The 19,874-nt window shown below is 44.1% G+C and overlaps 1 protein-coding gene across 1 annotated transcript; it reads left to right on the forward strand.

Moving 5' to 3' along the window:
- Window positions 1-16: 16 nt before the first annotated feature.
- On the forward strand, window positions 17-10,030 carry FAM25A (family with sequence similarity 25 member A). Its single transcript, XM_022562463.3, has 3 exons — window positions 17-147; window positions 8,853-8,915; window positions 9,841-10,030. Exons 1-3 carry the CDS (start codon window positions 75-77, stop codon window positions 9,972-9,974), a joined length of 270 nt encoding a protein of 89 aa, XP_022418171.2. The 5' UTR covers window positions 17-74; the 3' UTR covers window positions 9,975-10,030.
- The last annotated feature ends 9,844 nt before the right edge of the window (window positions 10,031-19,874 follow it).

The raw sequence follows: 19,874 nt of genomic DNA on the forward strand, positions 1-19,874 counted from the left end.
CCCAGCCAGGCATCTATAAAAGCAGACTGGTTCAGGCCCAAGCATCCTGCTTGATCACCACCTGTCGCCGCACAATGTTGGGAGGCCTGGGGAAGCTTGCCGCCGGGGGTCTGGCCCACCGCACCGAGAAGGCCACCGAGGAAGCTGGTAAGGACCCCGAGGCTCCTTTCCACCTGCACCGTTCCTGCCACTGGGGGATCGGGACAGACTCGACTGGGCCTGTGCTGATCCCAGCAGGACTGGGGCAGGCCTTGACCCCATGGGGAGCTGAGGCTGACCAGCCGCATAGGGACAGGATGGAGGTGGGGGGCTATGGAAGCTGAGGAAGGTACCTCGGGGAGGAGACATGAGGGGTCCACTGCCCCAAGCAACCCTCCCAGTCAGACCTGCTCTGCCCCCTGGGCTTGATACATTCCTGGGGTCTGTGGCTGAGGCCCGGAGGGGGCAGCTCAGAGGAGGCCCCTCGTGGCGAGAGGGGAGCCAGGGTGCTGGGTGAGCAGCTGGTGGCTTAAATATGTCACTCTGGAAAGCAGGGAGGGGCCCTTCAGTATTAAAACAAACTATTCCGAGTATCCTATACAAAAAAAGGAAGATAGAGTTTAATTTTTACCATAACTTTATCTTATTTTATTTTATTTTACATCTTTATTGGAGTATAATTGCTTTACAATGGTGTGTTAGTTTCTGCTTTATAACAAAGTGAATCAGTTATACATATACATATGTTCCCACATCTCTTCCCTCTTGCGTCTCTCTCCCTCCCACCCTGCCTATCCCACCCCTCTAGGTGGTCACAAAGCACTGAGCTGATCTCCCTGTGCTATGCGGCTGCTTCCCACTAGCTATCTACCTTACGTTTGGTAGTGTATGTGTGTCCATGCCTCTCTCTCGCTTTGTCACAGCCTACCCTTCCCCCTCCCCATATCCTCAAGTCCATTCTCTAGTAGGTCTGCGTCTTTATTCCTGTCTTACCCCTAGGTTCTTCATGACATTTTTTTTCTTAAATTCCTTATATATGTGTTAGCATACGGTATTTGTTTTTCTCTTTCTGACTTACTTCACTCTGTATGACAGACTCTAGGTCCATCCACCTCAATACAAATAGCTCAATTTCGTTTCTTTTTATGGCTGAGTAATATTCCATTGTATATATGTGCCACATCTTCTTTATCCATTCATCTGATGATGGACACTTAGGTTGTTTCTATCTCCTGGCTATTGTAAATAGAGCTGCAATGAACATTTTGGTACATGACCCTTTTTGAATTATGGTTTTTCAGGGTATATGCCCAGTAGTGGGATTGCTGGGTCATATGGTAGTTCTATTTGTAGTTTTTTAAGGAACCTCCATACTATTCTCCACAGTGGCTGTACCAATTCACATTCCCACCAGCAGTGCAAGAGTGTTCCCTTTTCTCCACACCCTCTCCAGCATTTATCGTTTCTAGATTTTTTGATGATGGCCATTCTGACTGGTGTGAGATGATATCTCATTGTAGTTTTGATTTGCATTTCTCTAATGATTAATGATGTTGAGCATTCTTTCATGTGTTTGTTGGCAGTCTGTATATCTTCTTTGGGGAAATGTCTATTTAGGTCTTCTGTCCATTTTTGGATTGGGTTGTTTGTTTTTTGAGCTGCATGAGCTGCTTGTAAAGTTTGGAGATTAATCCTTTGTCAGTTGCTTCATTTGCAAATATTTTCTCCCATTCTGAGGGTTCTCTTTTGGACTTGTTTATGGTTTCCTTTGCTGTACAAAAGCTTTGAAGTTTCATTAGGTACCATTTGTTTATTTTTGTTTTTATTTCCATTTCTCTAGGAGGTGGGTCAAAAAGGATCTTGCTGTGATTTATGTCATAGAGTGTTCTGCCTATGTTTTCCTCTAAGAGTTTGATAGTTTCTGGCCTTACATTTAGGTCTTTAATCCATTTTGAGCTTATTTTTGTGTATGGTGTTAGGGAGTGATCTAATCTCATACTTTTATGAGATTTTTTTTTTTTCTCCACTGTACATTCCTGCCTCCTTTATCAAAGATAAGGTGACCATATGTGTGTGGGTTTATCTCTGGGCTTTCTATCCTGTTCCATTGATCTATCTTTCTGTTTTTGTGCCAGTACCATACTGTCTTGATTACTGTAGCTTTGTAGTATAGTCTGAAGTCAGGGAGCCTGATTCCTCCAGCTCCGTTTTTCGTTCTCAAGATTGCTTTGGCTATTCGGGGTCTTTTGTGTTTCCATACAAATTGTGAAATTTTTTGTTCTAGTTCTGTGAAAAATGCCAGTGGTAGTTTGATAGGGATTGCATTGAATCTGTAGATTGCTTTGGGTAGTAGAGTCATTTTCACAATGTTGATTCTTCCAATCCAAGAACATGGTATATCTCTCCATCTATTTGTATCATCTTTAATTTCTTTCATCAGTGTCTTATAATTTTCTGCATACAGGTCTTTTGTCTCCATAGGTAGGTTTATTCCTAGATATTTTATTCTTTTTGTTGCAATGGTAAATGGGAGTGTTTTCTTGATTTCACTTTCAGATTTTTCATCATTAGTGTACAGGAATGCCAGAGATTTCTGTGCATTAATTTTGTATCCTGCTACTTTACCAAGTTCATTGATTAGCTTTAGTAGTTTTCTGGTGGCATCTTTAGGATTCTCTCTGTATAGTATCATGTAATCTGCAAACAGTGACAGCTTTACTTCTTCTTTTCCGATTTGGATTCCTATTATTTCCTTTTCTTCTCTGATTGCTGTGGCTAAAACTTCCAAAACTATGTTGAATAAGAGTGGTGAGAGTGGGCAGCCTTGTCTTGTTCCTTATCTTAGTGGAAATGCTTTCAGTTTTTCACCATGGAGGACGATGTTGGCTGTGGGTTTGTCATATATGGCCTTTATTATGTTGAGGAAAGTTCCCTCTATGCCTACTTTCTGCAGGGTTTTTATCATAAATGGGTGTTGAATTTTGTCGAAAGCTTTCTCTGCATCTATTGAGATGACCATATGGTTTTTCTCCTTCAGTTTGTTAATATGGTGTATCACGTTGATAGATTTGCATATATTGAAGAATCCTTGCATTCCTGGAATAAACCCCACTTGATCATGGTGTATGATCCTTTTAATGTGCTGTTGGATTCTGTTTGCTAGTATTTTGTTGAGGATTTTTGCATCTATGTTCGTCAGTGATACTGGCCTGTAGTTTTCGTTCTTTGTGACATCCTTGTCTGGTTTTGGTATCAGAGTGATGGTGGTCTCGTAGAATGAGTTTGGGAGTGTTCCTCCCTCTGCTATATTTTGGAAGAGTTTGAGAAGGATAGGTGTTAGCTCTTCTCTAAATGTTTGATAGAATTTGCCTGTGAAGCCATCTGGTCCTGGGCTTTTGTTTGTTGGAAGATTTTTAATCACAGTTTCAATTTCAGTGCTTGTGATTGGTCTGTTCATATTTTCTATTTCTTCCTGATTCAGTCTCGGCAGGTTGTGCATTTCTGAGAATTTGTCCAATTCTTCCAGGCTGTCCATTTAATTGGCATAGAGTTGCTTGTAGTACTCTCTCATGATCTTTTGTATTTCAGCAGTGTCAGTTGTTACTTCTCCTTTTTCACTTTTAATTCTATTGAGTTGAGTCTTCTCCCATTATTTCTTGATGAGTCTGGCTAAGGGTTTATCAATTTTGTTTATCTTCTCAAAGAACCAGCTTTTAGTTTTATTGATCTTTGCTATTGTTTCCTTCATTTCTTTTTCATTTATTTCTGATCTGATCTTTATGATTTCTTTCCTTCTGCTAACTTTGGGGTTTTTTTGTTCTTTCTGTATTTGCTTTAGGTGCAAGGTTAGGTTGTTTATTCGAGATGTTTCCTGTTTCTTAAGGTAGGATTGTATTGCTATAAACTTCCCTTTTAGAACTGCTTTTGCTGCATCCCATAGGTTTTGGGTTGTCGTGTCTCCATTGTCATTGATTTCTAGGTATTTTTTGATTTCCTCTTTGATTTCTTCAGTGATCACTTCGTTATTAAGTAGTATATTGTTTAGCCTCCATGTGTTGGTATTTTTTATATATCTTTTCCTGTAATTGATATCTAGTCTCATAGCGTTGTGGTCGGAAAAAATATTTGATACAATTTCAATTTTTTAAAATTTACCAAGGCTTGATTTGTGACCCAAGATATGATCTATCCTGGAGAATGTTCCATGAGCACTTGAGAAAAATGTGTATTCTGTTGTTTTTGGATGGAATGTCCTATAAATATCAATTAAGGCCATCTTGTTTAATGTATCATTTAAAGCTTGTGCTTCCTTATATATTTTCATTTTGGATGATCTGTCCATTGGTGAAAGTGGGGTGTTAAAGTCCCCTACTATGAATGTGTTACTGTCGATTTCCCTTTTATGGCTGTTAGTATTTGCCTTATGTATTGAGGTGCTCCTACGTTGGGTGCATAAATATTTACAATTGTTATATCTTCTTCTTGGATCAATCCCTTGATCATTATGTAGTGTCCTGCTTTGTCTCTTGTAATAGTATTTATTTTTAAAGTCTATTTTGTCTGATATGAGAATTGCTACTCCAGCTTTCTTTTGGTTTCCATTTGCATGGAATATATTTTTCTATCCCCTCACTTTCAGTCTGTATGTGTCTCTAGGTCTGAAGTGGATCTCTTGTAGACAGCATATATATGGGTCTTGTTTTTGTATCCATTCAGCCAGTCTGTGTCTTTTGGTAGGAGCATTTAATCCATTTACATTTAAGGTAATTATCGATATTTATGTTCCTATTCCCATTTTCTTGTTTTCGGTTTGTTATTGTAGGTCTTTTCCTTCTCTTGTGTTTCTTGCCTAGAGAAGATCCTTTAGCATTTGTTGTAAAGCTGGTTTGGTGATGCTGAACTCTCTCAGCTTTTGCTTGTCTGTAAAGGTTTTAATTTCTCCATTAAATCTGAATGAGATCCTTGCTGGGTAGAGTAATCTTGGTTGTAGGTTTTTCTCCTTCATCACTTTAAATGTATCCTGCCAGTCCCTTCTGGCTTGCAGAGTTTCTGCTGAAAGATCAGCTGTTAACCTTATGGGGATTCCCTTGTGTGTTATTTGTTGTTTTTCCCTTGCTGCTTTTAATATGTTTTCTTTGTATTTAATTTTTGACAGTTTGATTACTATGTGTGTTGGCGTGTTTCTCCTTGGATTTATCCTGTATGGGACTCTCTGTGCTTCCTGGACTTGATTAACTATTTCCTTTCCCATATTAGGGAAGTTTTCAACTATAATGTCTTCAAATATTTTCTCAGTCCCTTTCTTTTTCTCTTCTTCTTCTGGAACCCCTATAATTCGAATGTTGGTACGTTTAATGTTGTCCCAGATGTCTCTGAGACTGTCCTCAGTTCTTTTCATTCTTTTTTCTTTATTCTGCTCTGCAGTAGTTATTTCCACTATTTTATCTTCCAGGTCACTTATCTGTTCTTCTGCCTCAGTTATTCTGCTATTGATCCCTTCTAGAGTATTTTTAATTTCATTTATTGTGTTGTTTGTCATTGCTTGTTTCCCCTTTGTTCTTCTAGGTCCTTGTTAAATGTTTCTTGCATTTTGTCTATTCTATTTCTAAGATTTTGGATCATCTTTACTTTCATTATTCTCAATTCTTTTTCAGGTAGACTGCCTATTTCCTCTTCATTTGTTAGGTCTGGTGGGTTTTTATCTTGCTCCTTCATCTGCTGTGTGTTTTTCTGTCTTCTCATTTTGCTTATCTTACTGTGTTTGGGGTCTCCTTTTTGCAGGCTGCAGGTTGGTAGTTCCCGTTGTTTTTGGTGTCTGTACCCAGTGGCTAAAGTTGGTTCAGTGGGTTGTGTAGGCTTCCTGGTGGAGGGGACTAGTGCCTGTGTTCTGGTGGATGAGGTTGGATCTTGTCTTTCTGATGGGCGGGTCCACATCTGGTGGTGCGTTTTGGTGTGTCTGTGGACTTATTATGATTTTAGGCAGCCTCTCTGCTAATGAGTGGGGTTGTGTTCCTGTCTTGCTAGTTGTTTGGCATAGGGTGTCCAGCACTGTAGCTTGCTGGTCGTTGAGTGAAGCTGGGTGCTGGTGTTGAGATGGAGGTGTCTGGGAGATTTTCGCCATTTGGTATTATGTGGAGCTGGGAGGTCTCTTGTGGACCAGTGTCCTGAAGTTGGCTCTCCTACCTGAGAGGCACAGCACTGACTCCTGGCTGCAGCACCAAGAGCCTTTCATCCACACGGCTCAGAATAAAAGGGAGAAAAAGAAGGAAGGAAGGGAGGGAGGGAGGGAGGGAAAGGAAAGAAAGAAAGGAAGGAAGGAAGAAAAGAAAACAAAAGAAGGTAATATAAAATAAAGTTATTAAAATAAATAATTATTAAGAAAAAAATACGGACGCATGGAACCCTAGGACAAATGGTGAAAGCAAAGCTATACAGACAAAATCTCACACAGAGGCATACACATACACACTCACAAAAAGAGGAAAAGGGGAAAAAGTAATAAATCTTCCTCTCAAAGTCCACCTCCTCAATTTGGGATGATTCGTTGTCTATTCAGGTATTCCACAGATGCAGGGTACATCAAGTTGATTGTGGAGCTTTAATCCGCTGCTTCTGAGGCTGCTGGGAGAGATTTCCCTTTCTCTTCTTTGTTCTCACAGCTCCCGGGGCTCAGCTTTGGATTTGGCCCCGCCTCTGCGTGTAGGTCGCAGGAGGGCGTCTGTTCTTCGCTCAGACAGGACGGGGTTAAAGGAGCCGCTGATTTGGGGGTTCTGGCTCACTCAGGCCGGGGGGAGGGAGGGGTGCGGATGCGGGGCGAGTCTGCGGCGGCAGAGGCCCGCGGGAGATTGCACCAGCCTGAGGCGCGCCGTGCGCTCTCCCGGGGAAGTTGTCCCTGGATCCCGGGACCCTGGCAGTGGCGGGCTGCACAGGCTCCCCGGAGGGGAGGTGTGGACAGTGACCTGTGCTCGCACACAGGCTTCTTGGTAGCGGCAGCAGCAGCCTTAGCGTCTCATGCCCGTCTCTGGGGTCCGCGCTGTTAGCCGCGGCTCGCGCCTGTCTCTGGAGCTCCTTTAAGCAACGCTCTTAATCCCCTCTCCTCGCGCACCAGGAAACAAAGAGGAAAGAAAAAGTCTCTTGCCTCTTAGGCAGTTCCAGACTTTTCCCCGGACTCCCTCCCGGCTAGCCGTGGCGCACTAACCCCCTGCAGGCTGTGTTCACGCCGCCAACCCCAGTCCTCTCCCTGCGCTCTGATCGAAGCCCGAGCCTCAGCTCCAGGCCCCGCCCGCCCCTGCGGGTGAGCAGACAAGCCTCTTGGGCTGGTGAGTGCCGGTCGGCACCGATCCTCTGTGCGGGAATCTCTCCGCCTTGTCCTCCGCACCCCTGTTGCTGCGCTGTCTTCCGCGGCGCCGATTCTTCCCCCCGCCGCCCGCAGTCTCCTCCCGCGAAGGGGCTTCCTAGTGTGTGGACACTTTTCCTCCTTCACAGCTCCCTCCCACTGGTGCAGGTCGAGTCCCTATCCTTTTGTCTCTGTTTATTCTTTTTCCTTTTGCCCTAACCAGGTACGTGGGGAGTTTCTTGCCTTTTGAGAGGTCTGAGGTCTTCTGCCAGCGTTCAGTAGGTGTTCTGTAGGAGTTGTTCCACGTGTGGATGTGTTTCTGGTGTATCTGTGGGGAGGAAGGTGATCTCCGCGTCTTACTCTTCCGCCATCTTCCCGATTCCCCCGCCATGACTTTAAAGCTTCAAAGACTTCTTGCTTAAGAAACCACCGAGTCTGATTCTGTTCGAAGTCAGCCCCCAGGGTTTACACAAAGGACATTTTCAGTTTCTTCAAAGTCCCCAGGGGCTTCCCTGGTGGCACAGTGGTTAAGAATCCGCCTGCCAGTGCAGGGGACAAGGGATCGAGCCCTGGTCCGGGAAGGTCCCACATGCCGGGGAACAACTAAGCCCGTGTGTCACAGCTACCGAGCCTGTGCTCCAGAGCCCGCGAGCTACAACTACTGAAGCCCGCGTGCCTAGTGTCCGTGCTCCGCAACAAGAAAAGCCACCGCAACGAAGACCCAATGCAGCCAAAAAAAACCCAGAAAAAACCCAGAAATCCTTTTTTGTACGTCAGCCGCTGGATGCAGGGAGGCTGATCCAGGCCCCACCTGTTGGACGTTTTGTGAAAAACAGCTTGTGCCGGAGTTTGCTGTTCTCTTTCTAAAGGGCTGCAAACCTGTCTGTGTTTCATTTGAACTTTGCAGCTGCTGTTGAGCACCCCATTTCTTTTCACCAACTCTCTGAGTGCTGTGTCACTCCCAGTCTGCACACGAGGGACCCAAGTGGTGGAGGTGATTCTAGGAGGTAGAAGCTGAGCCAGGTTTTCTGACCGTGGCGTCTTCCAGGGCTAGCCCGTTACCAACCTGGGAGGGCAGACAGTTTCGTGGTGCTGGAGGAGTTGCTCTGGGGAGCTTGGTACTGCCGGAGGGAGCTTTGACATTCAGCCTCCCACTGCAGCGCAGCCTCCGTCCGGCCACAGGCAGGACCGCAGGTCGCCTGAGAGGCCTGGTGACCTGGGAAACACGCCTGGCCTTGGCTCCAGGTCCCCAGCCAGCAGCAGGGCCTGCTCGTTGGCATTCCAGGCCTCGCTGGCCAAGGGGCATGGAGAGCCCTGCGCCTTTACCTAGCTTACTCAGCTTATCTCCTGCCAGTCGGGCCCCTCTCCGGTCTCTGAAGGAAGCCAGCTGGGGGCCCTTCTTGGGAGCAGCTTGTCCTGTCCTGGCGGGGGCAGCATCCCCGAGCCCCTTCCAGTGTATCCAGGGTTGTCTGGGCCCTGCTGTGAGGACAGGCATCTTACACTGTGCTCTTACTCTGGGCTTGTCTCATTGTTTCAGTTGACTTCGTGGAGGGAGTGGTGAAGGAGGCGGTGGAGCCTGCCAAGGAGGCTGGAGAGAATGGTACGGCCAGGGTCGGGGCGGGGAAGGAGGGAAGCTGGGTGCTGGCAGCAGCCTGATCCTTGCCTAACCAGATCACACCTTGACCCCAGTGTGGCATCCTTTCAGTTGGTGTATAATTATCTGTGCTCATTTGAGGTCACAGGCCGTACTTTGCTAAAGCAAGTTCCATCTAGATAGTCGTCTCTGTGGAATGTTAAGAGGATGACGTCACAAAAGACCAGGTGCAGGCGTGCTGGAACAAAACATCTGAGACATAAAATCATATATTTACATGAATACATATTTACATAAATGTTTATATGTTTGTGCTGTATCACGATGTAAAAAAGCACGTGTATATCTCACTCCTTATAACAAAATAGATTCCGGATGGATTAGGACTTAAATACAAATACATGAAATTATTAAATTGTGAGAAGAGAACATAGATTTTGGCATAATCTCAGAGGAGGGAGGGTCTTTTTAACGATGACAGAAAATCCAACAGCTATAAAGGAAATACTAGGTAAATTGGACAATATAAAACTTCAAAATTTTCCATAGTGGAAAAAAAAACTGTAAGCCAAACCAAAAGAAAAACCACAAACTGGGCAAAAATATTTGTAGTAGAAATGATAGCCCAATATAAAAATGACCAAAAGATACAAACAGGCAGTTCACAGAAAAATGAAGCATGAGTAGGCAGTACACCCACAAGCAGATGCTCTGTCTCATTAATAGTTGGAGAAATGCAAGCTGTTTGGAGAAATAAAAGCAAATTTGAATGCATTCCTCCAGGAGCTGTGCTGCCCTCTGCCCCACAGACTCCTCCAGGGCATGACCCGGTAAGACTGCCACATCCCACAGGCCACTCCAGGTGACTCCAACCCAGCGAGTGACTTGAATTGTTTACTTTGCTCACCTGGGTATCATTTCTTCCTGACAGCCGTTGCTGGAGCTTTAAAGAAGACCCATGAGACAAGGGACAAAGTGGTAAAGGAAGTCACTGAGACGGTGACCAACACAGTCACAAATGCTGTCACGCACGCAGCAGAAGGCCTGGGCAAACTGGGACAGTGAGCATGCCTGCCACCAGCAGGCTCTTCCTGAATCGCAATAAAAAGCTGTGAAATGTGTACACTGAGCCCTGGGTTTGTTCCTGTTTGGGTGGAAACATTGTGTTATGTCCTGAGTGTCGCACCACTCTGCAGGGACAAGAGGCCAACACCTTGGCACCCACTGGGGGTCAGATAGGTCCCTGTGATAAATCAGATGTGCTGCTCTCACATATGACTTCTTATGTCAGCAAGGAGCTCTTGAGAACTGTTAGTGTCTGTGCTACATTTCTTAAAAGCCTATTTTCGCAGCAGCTATACATAGCTTTCAGACACCTCAGTGCTTTAAGGACACCCCAAGGGAGGACCACAGTTCAGCTTATGTGTTCTTTGCGTTTTCCTTGAAATATTCTTACAGCAATCAGGGAAGATAACAGACCAACCTGACTGAGGGGTTAGCTGGGCAGGCTCAGGCAGGTTGAGCTGCTTCATGTTCTGAAAGAGGCTTCAGAGAAGTGTTTCTGCTGGACAGTCACAGAATCAGGTCATGGAGAAACCGAGTCCACTGCCTGTTGGCTGCTGGAGCTGCTGTCAGATCTCCACTCAGAGACTTGGGTTAGGCCTAACTGGCGGTAGTGGGTCAGAATGCCTGGTCTTCTCTCCTTCCTGCCACGAGTGAGTCAGTACCATTAAAGTTAAACATGTTTAAATAGCATTTAGCTTAACATTTTGGATTAAAGAAAAAGGAAATGGCTTGTAAAGATACGGCATTGCTTATTCATCCTGCTGGAAGTTATTGTTCTGAGGGGAAATTAGAAGAAAAGGTGTTTTGTGGAATGAGTTAGTTGCTCCCCACATTTCTGGAGTTCTTTCAGAATTGGCTTCACACGTTTCTGAACGGCCCAGGAATATCCAGTGTTCTGGCTTGGAACATTCGCTATTGTCCAGCTAGATATGGACCTTATATCTTGGTTTGGGTTCTGATGACTTTTGAGTTCTCCCAATCCAGACCCAAGCTCAAAAGGATGTGGAGGGCTTCCCTGGTGGCGCGGTGGTTGAGAGTCCGCCTGCCGATGCAGGGGACACGGGTTCGTGCCCCGGTCTGGGAGGATCCCACATGCCGTGGAGCGGCTGGGCGCATGAGCCGTGGCCGCTGAGCCTGCGCGTCCGGAGCCTGTGCTCCGCAACGGGAGAGGCCACAGCAGTGAGAGGCCCGTGTACCGCAAAAAAAAAAAAAAAATAGAATGTGGATTGTGGGTGGCAATGTCAACCAGAACAGCCTCTTTGTTTGTTTTTTTAAATTTTAGGAGGCAAATGAAGTTGTTTTTACTTTCTGCAGGGTTTTTGTTTTTAAATTTTTATTGGGGTATAATTGATTTACAATGTTGTATTAGTTTCAGGTGTACAGCGAAGTGAATCTGTTATACAAATATATACACTCTTTTTTTAGATTCTTTTCCTATATAGGCCATAACAGAGTATTGACCAGAACAGCCTCTTTGGATGGCAGTTCCTCTTACCAGACTTTATTCTTTGGGTGTACAGGCAGAGGCCTGAAGAGCGAGGATACATTCTGACATATTAATGATAGCAAGAGATTGGAAACACCCTAAAATGATAATTAGAAATTACTTGGATGGCAAGCTTTACTCTGCTTATTAGATTTGACAATTTAGAGTTGACACTTATTACTTCTAGTGTATTAATAATGCTTTAGCTTGAAAAATGGGATTTGTGCTTAGATGGCCACCTAACGACTGGTTAACATTTATCACATTTATATGAAATGGAATACTCTGGCTGTTAAGAATGAGGAAAATATACATATATCATTAGGGAACATGTACAAATAAGTTAATAGTTTGTGAAATGTATGTAGAATAAGTTCATTTTTACAAAGCAAACATCAGAATAGAAGAAAACTGGTAGCATGTATATAGCAAATATTAACAGTGTTCAGCTCTGTGAGAATATGAGGAATCCTCACTTTTTATATTATGTATTTCCATGATGCTTGAATTTAAGAGAAAACCAATACATATGTTTTAAAATGTGGTTGTGGAGGCCACATACTAGCTTATTGAAGATTGCTTCCTAATTAAGTGCTACTCGAAGGTTGCTGGTTTCAAACTTCATTGCCACTTGGCAACAAGGGAAGTAAAGAAACACAGTGTTTAGAAACTCTTAACGCAATTGGGCATCTCCTGGACCTACAAGAGTGTGATCAGTGGAGAATTCTTGTCGAATGGGGGGTATAGACCAGTTCAGGTTGTTGAACTTGTACGGTAAGTTGCATGTGAACTAGTCACAGGAAGTAGCAGAAGTAGCACCACATGTCATGATGAATGAGGTTAAGGAACAAACAAAAATCAAAAAAACCGGACCTCCTTCACAGAGAGTTGGAGAAGCACTCCCACGTTCCTTTAACTTCACCTTGCAGTGTGCTGTTCTAAAATAGATACTTGCATCTCTCATTTTCTTTTTACTGTGTGTATTGTGCAGTGAGGGGCATGGCATCAACCCCAGACTCTAAGCATGTTATAAGAAGCAATCAAGAGTGATGTCAAAGAAAATCGCTGACTTTCTCCAAGATCTCCAAAAATTCTCCATAAAAATCATGAGAAAACTGACAAAAATATGGTCAGAATCAACTTTTCTCAGAACTCTGGAAATTAACCAAAGGCTTACAGTAATCCAGGGAGTATTTACATAAAACAAATTTAAAACAATCTTTTTTTAAGAACAGCAGCTTTGTAATGTTTTTAACTTGCCCTATTCTTTTCTCATCTCTCCCCCCGCCACCTTTCCAGCTCCACTGTAAGCCTTGAAAACCAATGTAGTAGGGAAGAACCTTTGTATTCTATTACAAGCTAATCACTAAAGGGATGTTGCCTGTAAGCTTAAATGATACACAACGGCCCATCTCAGGGAACCCTGCCTCCCAGGTAATGAGCATTAAGCTAAAATACCTTTGTTTAGCTCACAGGGAACATCCTGACCAGGCCCATCTGTGCAGGACTGCAGGGAGGAAGGAATTAACACATCGCCTCAGGGGCTGATGGAAACCAGAAGTGTTTGACTCTACTCCCTCCGCTATTAGTATAAAAGGAGCCTGAATTTTAACTCAGGCAAGATGGTTCTTTGGGACGTGAGGCCGCCATCTTCTTGGTCTGCTGGATTTCTGAATAAAGTCACTATTCCTTGCCCCAGCAACTCATTTCTTGATTTATTGGCCTGTAGTGTGGTGAGCAGCACGAGCTTGGACTCTTAACAAATTTTGGCGCAGCCAGCCAGGAGCCTTGCTACTTGTGGCTAGCCAGCCCTGGTTGGGGAACTTGGGGGTAAGGCCCTAGCAGCTGCTGGGACAGCTTGTCCTGAGGATCTTTACCTTCAAAATTCCCCAAAGTGGCACCAGCTTCCCCAGAGCTTGACAGTTGGAGCAATAAATCGACGTTTGGGAGCCAACAAGCTCCATACAGTAGGGTAAGTTGCTCCGGTGTGTACAGCCGGGAACTTTTTCCTCTGTTTGGGGCTTTTTCTCCAGAATAAGCCAATTTGTTTTGTATTTGAGTGGGGTGCACTGTTGGAGAGAGGAAGGAGTTGTCGGACTTATATCTGATTTGTGAACTGGTTCGTTTGTTCCTGTGGATGCTAGTATTTGTGAGTGCAGTTTGTGTTTTGTCTTGAATTTCTGTCTTTAAAAATGGAGAATGTTTCAATTATCCCTCAAGTCCTCTGAGGCTCGTTTTGGGTAAGTGATCTGATTACAGCTATGAACCCATGGGTGAGAGAAAGATGACACTTCATCATAACAATGTGTGGCCACAGTACCTGTTAGGATCTGCACAAAGGATTTAGGCAGGGTTATCTTGGGACCCTGTGCACCATGTACTGCTTTCCTTGCTGTGTTAAGTACTTTGTTTATGGTCTCCTGTGTTGTTGGTATATATAAAACCCCAAGACCAAACTTGAGGGTTTATTTAAGATTTTGTTTGTCGTTTGGGTTTTTCATTTCATTTTGTTTGGTACTGTTTCTCCATTTACAGCCAAATCAGTTGTGATATTTAAAACTTTTACTGATGTTAAATGGAGGAAAGGAACAGAAAAAACCAAACAAAACCAAACCAAAAAACTGTCTGTTCTTATCTAAGAGTGGGGCATTCTCAGGAAGAAGAGGAAGGTTCCACTTGGTTCCTAAAATCACCAAAAGCTACGAATAGAAATAGAAGCAAAATAAATATTAGTAACAAGGGTTCAGCCATACAGACCGGTGATCTTGACTTGTCCCATCTGCCAGAAACCCAATTTGAATCCAACCTCTTTTGTAACTGGTTAGTTTTACATTGTTGTACTTGATTCATGGCTGAAATGTTGGAATGGGAACTGTGAGGTCCCTGTGTTTGTGTGTTTGTACATGTTACAGATGTGTAGCACTGCCAACATTAATGTGCAAAAGAGCTCTATTTATTTGGCTTAAAGGAAATTAAGCACTTATGTAAATACTCAAATATAAAAGAAACTAGCTAGAATGAATTCTGGGTTCATGTGATCTAGGAAATACTCAGTATTGAACTAATATCTGGTATTAAGGTTTGCGTAAGCTTGTTGGTTTGATTTCCACAGACATATCTTTAGAGTCATCAACATTAAGTATAATGCTGTTATTGTACCTAAGTTTGCTAGAAATCAAATAAGACCTATCCTTTTTTTTTGTTTAAATAAATTTATTTATTTATTTATTGGCTGCACTGGGTCTTTGTTGCTGTGCCCGGGCTTTCTTTAGTTGTGGTGAGCAGGGGCTACTCTTTGTTGAGGTGCATGGGCTTCTCATTGTGGTGGCTTCTCTTGTTGTGGAGCACAGGCTCTAGGTGCATGGACTTCAGTAGTTGCAGCACACAGGCTCAGTAGTTGTGGCTCGTGGACTATAATGCACAGGCTCAGTAGTTGTGGCACATGGGCTTAGTTGCTCCGCAGCATGTGGGATCTTCCCAGACCAGGGCTCGAACCCATGTCCCCTGCACTGGCAGGTGGATTCTTAACAACTGCACCACCAGGGAAGTCCCAATACCTATTCTTGTTAACAAAGTTTGTCAGCGAGAAGATAATAATATGACAAAGGTTTTAACTAAATAAAATAGAGGTATATGAGGTAAGAGTTTTAGGTAAACTCTATAGGAATAATTATGTTTGGGGAAGGTCTATCTAAAATAGTTTCTCTAGATTTTCATAACTTGAAACTAAACTAAGTTAAATGAAGAGAATTCATTGACTCTCTGGGTCATTTCAAATAGGATAAAATATTAGAACATTAATTGCTGGACAGGTCTAAGTTTACCTACATTTGCCTTCTTGGAAGAGGAAGACTAAAGCATAAGTTTGTCAATCAGGAAATGCTGGTCTGACGGTTTTACAATTACTTCTTGATTTTTCACTAGAGATTAAGGTTTTAAAGTTAAGAATTATAAAGGGAGCATTTTAGTGTGCAAGATGTAGGATGTGTGTTTTCAGCAAAGAAGGTATGAGGAATGAAGACGCATCTTGTTAAAGGGGAAAAGGTGGTTTTGTTTTAGAGCTGGCTGTTTTTGAATGGAAAAAATGAGGGACCGATTAATAGGGATACAGAAAATTGTGGAAGGTTTTTGGAGGAGGAACACTGAAAGAATTTTTTGTGCATGATAGGGATTGGCTAAGATAAGACTGAATTTAAGAAAACAAATTTTTTTTTTTTTTTTTTGCGGTACGTGGGCCTCTCACTGTTGTGGCCTCTCCCATTGCGGAGCACAGGCTCTGGCCGCGCAGACTCAGCGGCCATGGCTCACGGGCCTAGCCGCTCCATGGCATGTGGGATCTTCCCGGACCGGGGCACAAACCCGTGTCCCCTTCATCGGCAGGCGGACTTTCAGCCACTGCGCCACCAGGGAAGCCCAAGAAAACAAATTTTAAAGGTAAAGTGGTATAAAACCTGAATTTGGTTTTCTAAGAGGACAAAGTTTTCTTAAAATATTGAACTGCTTTTGGTAATTGTTTGTTTAAGTGATCTGTATTTGCCATTGAGATCTTTTATCACTGGTTAAAACTTTTTGATATTTTTGGTGAACTTCCCAAACATCAAATTCTAAATGAAGTTCATTTGACCTCTAGCTAACTTTGAGGTTTTCCCAAGGGTCCCTGTAACACCTCAAATTATTTGTTTTCTCTGTCTCAGAGAGAGGAATATTAAACTAATTAGGCTTATTTGATATGTTAAATTATGTGGGAAGCATTGTCAAATAAGTGATGATAAAACTTCTTAGATTGTATCATATGGGTAAAAGTTATTAATATACACATTCTAGAAATTATATGGAACTCCTAAAATTCTGGTATATCCTGGTAAATGGTATCAGTCATAATTTTAGTAATTATCATAAATTGTTGTATGTCACAGCAGTAACCAGGTTTCTTTTCAGTTGCGTTGTAATCCCAGTTGTTGATGCCAAAGCATAAAGGCGTCCCTTTAATGGTTAGAGACAGTCAATTGCTATTTATGGTTTTACAGTGGCTTTTGAATGACTCTATAGCTATTGTGTGAAGAAGTGGGGAAGGATGATGAAATCCTTTATGTGTAAGCATTTATGCTATTACATCAGGGAAAATAAAAAGGGAATGAGAGTGAGGATATGTTGCTTCAAACCGTAACTCCTACAGCTGAGCTGGCTGTCCCAGCCTGGCCAATATATCCAACTCCTCCAGCACCTTCCATTCCTATCCAGCCCCAATTCCTGGCACTGGGGCTCAGGACTTCCCTTCCTTCCAGGGATCAATTACAAAATCGTGCGTTAGGTTTTGGGGCTCAGGTACGTGGTCTGGTATCACCATCTAAGAACCAACAGGGCACCCAATTTGGGCCAGGAGCCACTCCCAGGGGACGGCAATTTCCCTTCCCCCATTACCTCATAGGTAACCTAAATGCAAATGATCTGCCCGCTGGGTTTCTCAGGCTTGTTTAATTGGAAAGATTGCAACCCTCCTTAATAGGGAGGATCCTCTACACCTGAAGTCCACTTGGCAGCTGAAGTCCCTCAGCTGAACCAGATTGGGACTGCAGTGAGGGAAGAATGCCCTTATTAGAGAACTAGTTATTGGTGCATCTTGGCAGGGCTTTGAAAAGGAGAACCAAAGCAAAAGATTTTCAAGAAATTCAGCAAAACAAATGAAGATTTCTCTGAATTTTTGGAAAGGATTTATCAGGTGTACAGATGTCATACTAATGCAGATCCCGAGGCCCCTGAAAATATTAGAATGGTAAATTTGACCTTTTGGTGAGGGCAAAGTGCCTCAGATATCGGGAGAAAGTTGCAAAGATTAGATGGTGCATTTGGAATGAACCCTTTTCAACTGGTAGATGTTGCTTTTAAAGCGTTGAATAGGAACAACAGAAGAAAGAAGACGCAAAACAAAACACCACTTTTTTGGTAGTAAGTCACCACTGGAGAAGGAAAACAGGTGGCCCTAGGCTAAAACATAAGCAGAAAAACAAAAGATGAGAGCCTCTCTCATATGGTAGAAAGAGAGAAACACTCTGGTGAATGAACAGTCCAGGGGCTCCCTTGGACTTGAGGCGCCCAATTCCTCACAGGAGCCCTGGGGAAAATTGACAGTGGGGAATGAGTTGATTAACTTTCTGGAAGACCTCACCCTGAAGTTTCTCACCAGAACAGCTTGACATCAGAGTCCCACCAGAACACACATTAAGCCTACGGATGGCACTCATGAAAGCCCCAGGAAAGGAGACAGAGCTCTTTCCCCACAAGTCCCCGAAAGGTGAGACCAGAAGTGTGTGCTAACCGCACCCCAGAGAAGGCCAAAAACACATGGCCAATACGAATACCATTAAACAGGGTCACTGGGAGGGGCTTCCCTGGTGGCGCAGTGGTTGAGTCCGCCTGCCGATGCAGGGGACACGGGTTTGTGCCCCGGTCCAGGAAGATCCCACATGCCGCGGAGCGGCTGGGCCCGTGAGCCATGGCCGCTGAGTCTGCGCGTCCGGAGCCTGTGCTCCGCGACGGGAGAGGCCACAACAGTGAGAGGCCCGCGTACCGCAAAAAAAAAAAAAAAAAGGGGGGGGGTCACTGGGACACCTAGTCTAAAAATATATCCTCTGAGGCAAGAGGATCACTTCTCCCACAGACTAACTTGTCAAAATACCAGCCGGTGTATTCCTTGTGTGTGCCCCTCCAGGACATCTACAAAATTGGAAGTATTGGCACTGTCCCTGTGGATGGAGTGGAGACTGGTGTCCTCATACCTAGCATGGTGGTCACCTTTGCTCCACTCAATGTTACAATGAAGTAAAATCTGCTGCAATGCACCATGAAGCTTTGAGGAAAGCCCTTCCTGGGGACAATGTGGGCTTCAATGTCAAGAACATGTCTGTCAAAGATGTGCACAGTGGCTGGTGACTGTGACCCATCAATGGAAGCAGCTGGCTTTCCTGTTCAAGTAATAATGTTGAACCTCCCGGGCCAAATCAGCGAGGGATATGCACCTGTGCTGGATTGCGGCCCAGCTTACGTTGCTTGCAAGTTTGCTAAGCTGAAGGGAAAGATGGATCATCCATTGTTCTGGGAAAAAAGCTGGAAGATGGCCCCAAATTCTTGAAATCTGGTGATGCTGCCATCATTGATACGGTTCTTGGCAAGCCCATGTATGTTGAGAGCTTCTCTGACTATTCCTCCTCTGGGCCGTTTTGCTGATTGTGACATGAGAAAGATGGTTGCTGTGGGTGTCATCAAAGCAGTGGACAAGGAGGCAGCTGGAGCTGGCAAGGTCACCAAGTCTGCACAGAAAGCTTAGAAGGTGAAATGAATATTATCCCCAATCCCGGCCACCCCAGTTTTAATCAGTGGTGGAAGAAGGGTCTCAGAAAAACTGTTTGTCTCAACTGGCCATTTAAGTTCAATAGTAAAAGACTGGTTAATGATAACAATGCATGGTAAAACCTTCATCAGGAAAGGAAAATGTTTTGTGGACCATTTGTTTTGTGTATGGCAGTTTTAAGTTATTAGTCTTTAAAATCAGTATCTTGTAATTTGTTAAAGCCCTCCTTAAGGAAATTATCCCCTGATTAAGGCCTTGGATTAAGGCATTAGAACTAACATTCATCCTGGAGACCACAATCAACAGGAAAAACTGAGAAAATGAATACTAACTTAACTTGGGATAAGGCCTTTCCAGTTGCCCTGCTACGGATCAATGGCTTCCAGAAGCAGGCTTAAATTGAGCCCCTTTGGGGGACTTCCCTGGTGGCGCTCCCAATGCAGGGGGCCCGGGTTTGATCCCTGGTCAGGGAACTAGATCCCATATGTGTGCCACAACTAAAGAGTTTGCATGCCACAACTAAGGAGCCGGCGAGCTGCAAGTAAGACCCGGTGCAACCAACCAAATTAATTAATTAAAAATATTAAGCCTCTTTGAAATATTGTATGGTAGGCCGTTCCAGATGCCTGTCTAGGCGAGAATCTATAAGTGCTCTAAAAGACCCAGCAGTTGGGCTTACCTGGTAGCACAGTGGTTAAGAATCCGCCTGCCAATGTAGGGGACACGGGTTCGAGCCCTGGTCTGTGAAGATCCCACATGCTGCGGAGCAACTACGCCCGTGTGCCACAACTACTTAGCCTGCGCTCTAGAGCCCACGTGCCACAACTACTGAGCCCACGTGCCACAACTACTGAAGCCTGGGCGACTAGAGCCTGTGCTCTGCAACAAGAGAAGCCACCCCAATGAGAAGCCCGGACACCACGACGAAGAGTAGCCCCCGTTCGCCACAACTAGAGAAAGCCCGCGTGCAGCAATGAAGACCCAACACAGCCAAAAATAAATAAATTTATTTAAAAAAAAAGAAAGACCCAGCAGCAGTTGCCAATTACGTTGAAACTTTGGGCAC

Source organism: Delphinapterus leucas, chromosome 16 (genome assembly GCF_059928025.1).
Source record: "Delphinapterus leucas isolate spDelLeu-1000000601 "Yukka" chromosome 16, BTC_Dleu_Yukka2, whole genome shotgun sequence".
In the NCBI taxonomy this organism is placed as follows: Eukaryota; Metazoa; Chordata; class Mammalia; order Artiodactyla; family Monodontidae; genus Delphinapterus; species Delphinapterus leucas.

Bases quoted from the DNA above. Each gene is read 5' to 3' on its own strand.
- FAM25A (XM_022562463.3), top strand. From the start codon at position 75: ATGTTGGGAGGCCTGGGGAAGCTTGCCGCCGGGGGTCTGGCCCACCGC. The intron at 148-8,852 runs GTAAGGACCCCG...TCATTGTTTCAG, and splicing joins GAAGGCCACCGAGGAAGCTG to TTGACTTCGTGGAGGGAGTG. The intron at 8,916-9,840 runs GTACGGCCAGGG...TCTTCCTGACAG, and splicing joins CAAGGAGGCTGGAGAGAATG to CCGTTGCTGGAGCTTTAAAG.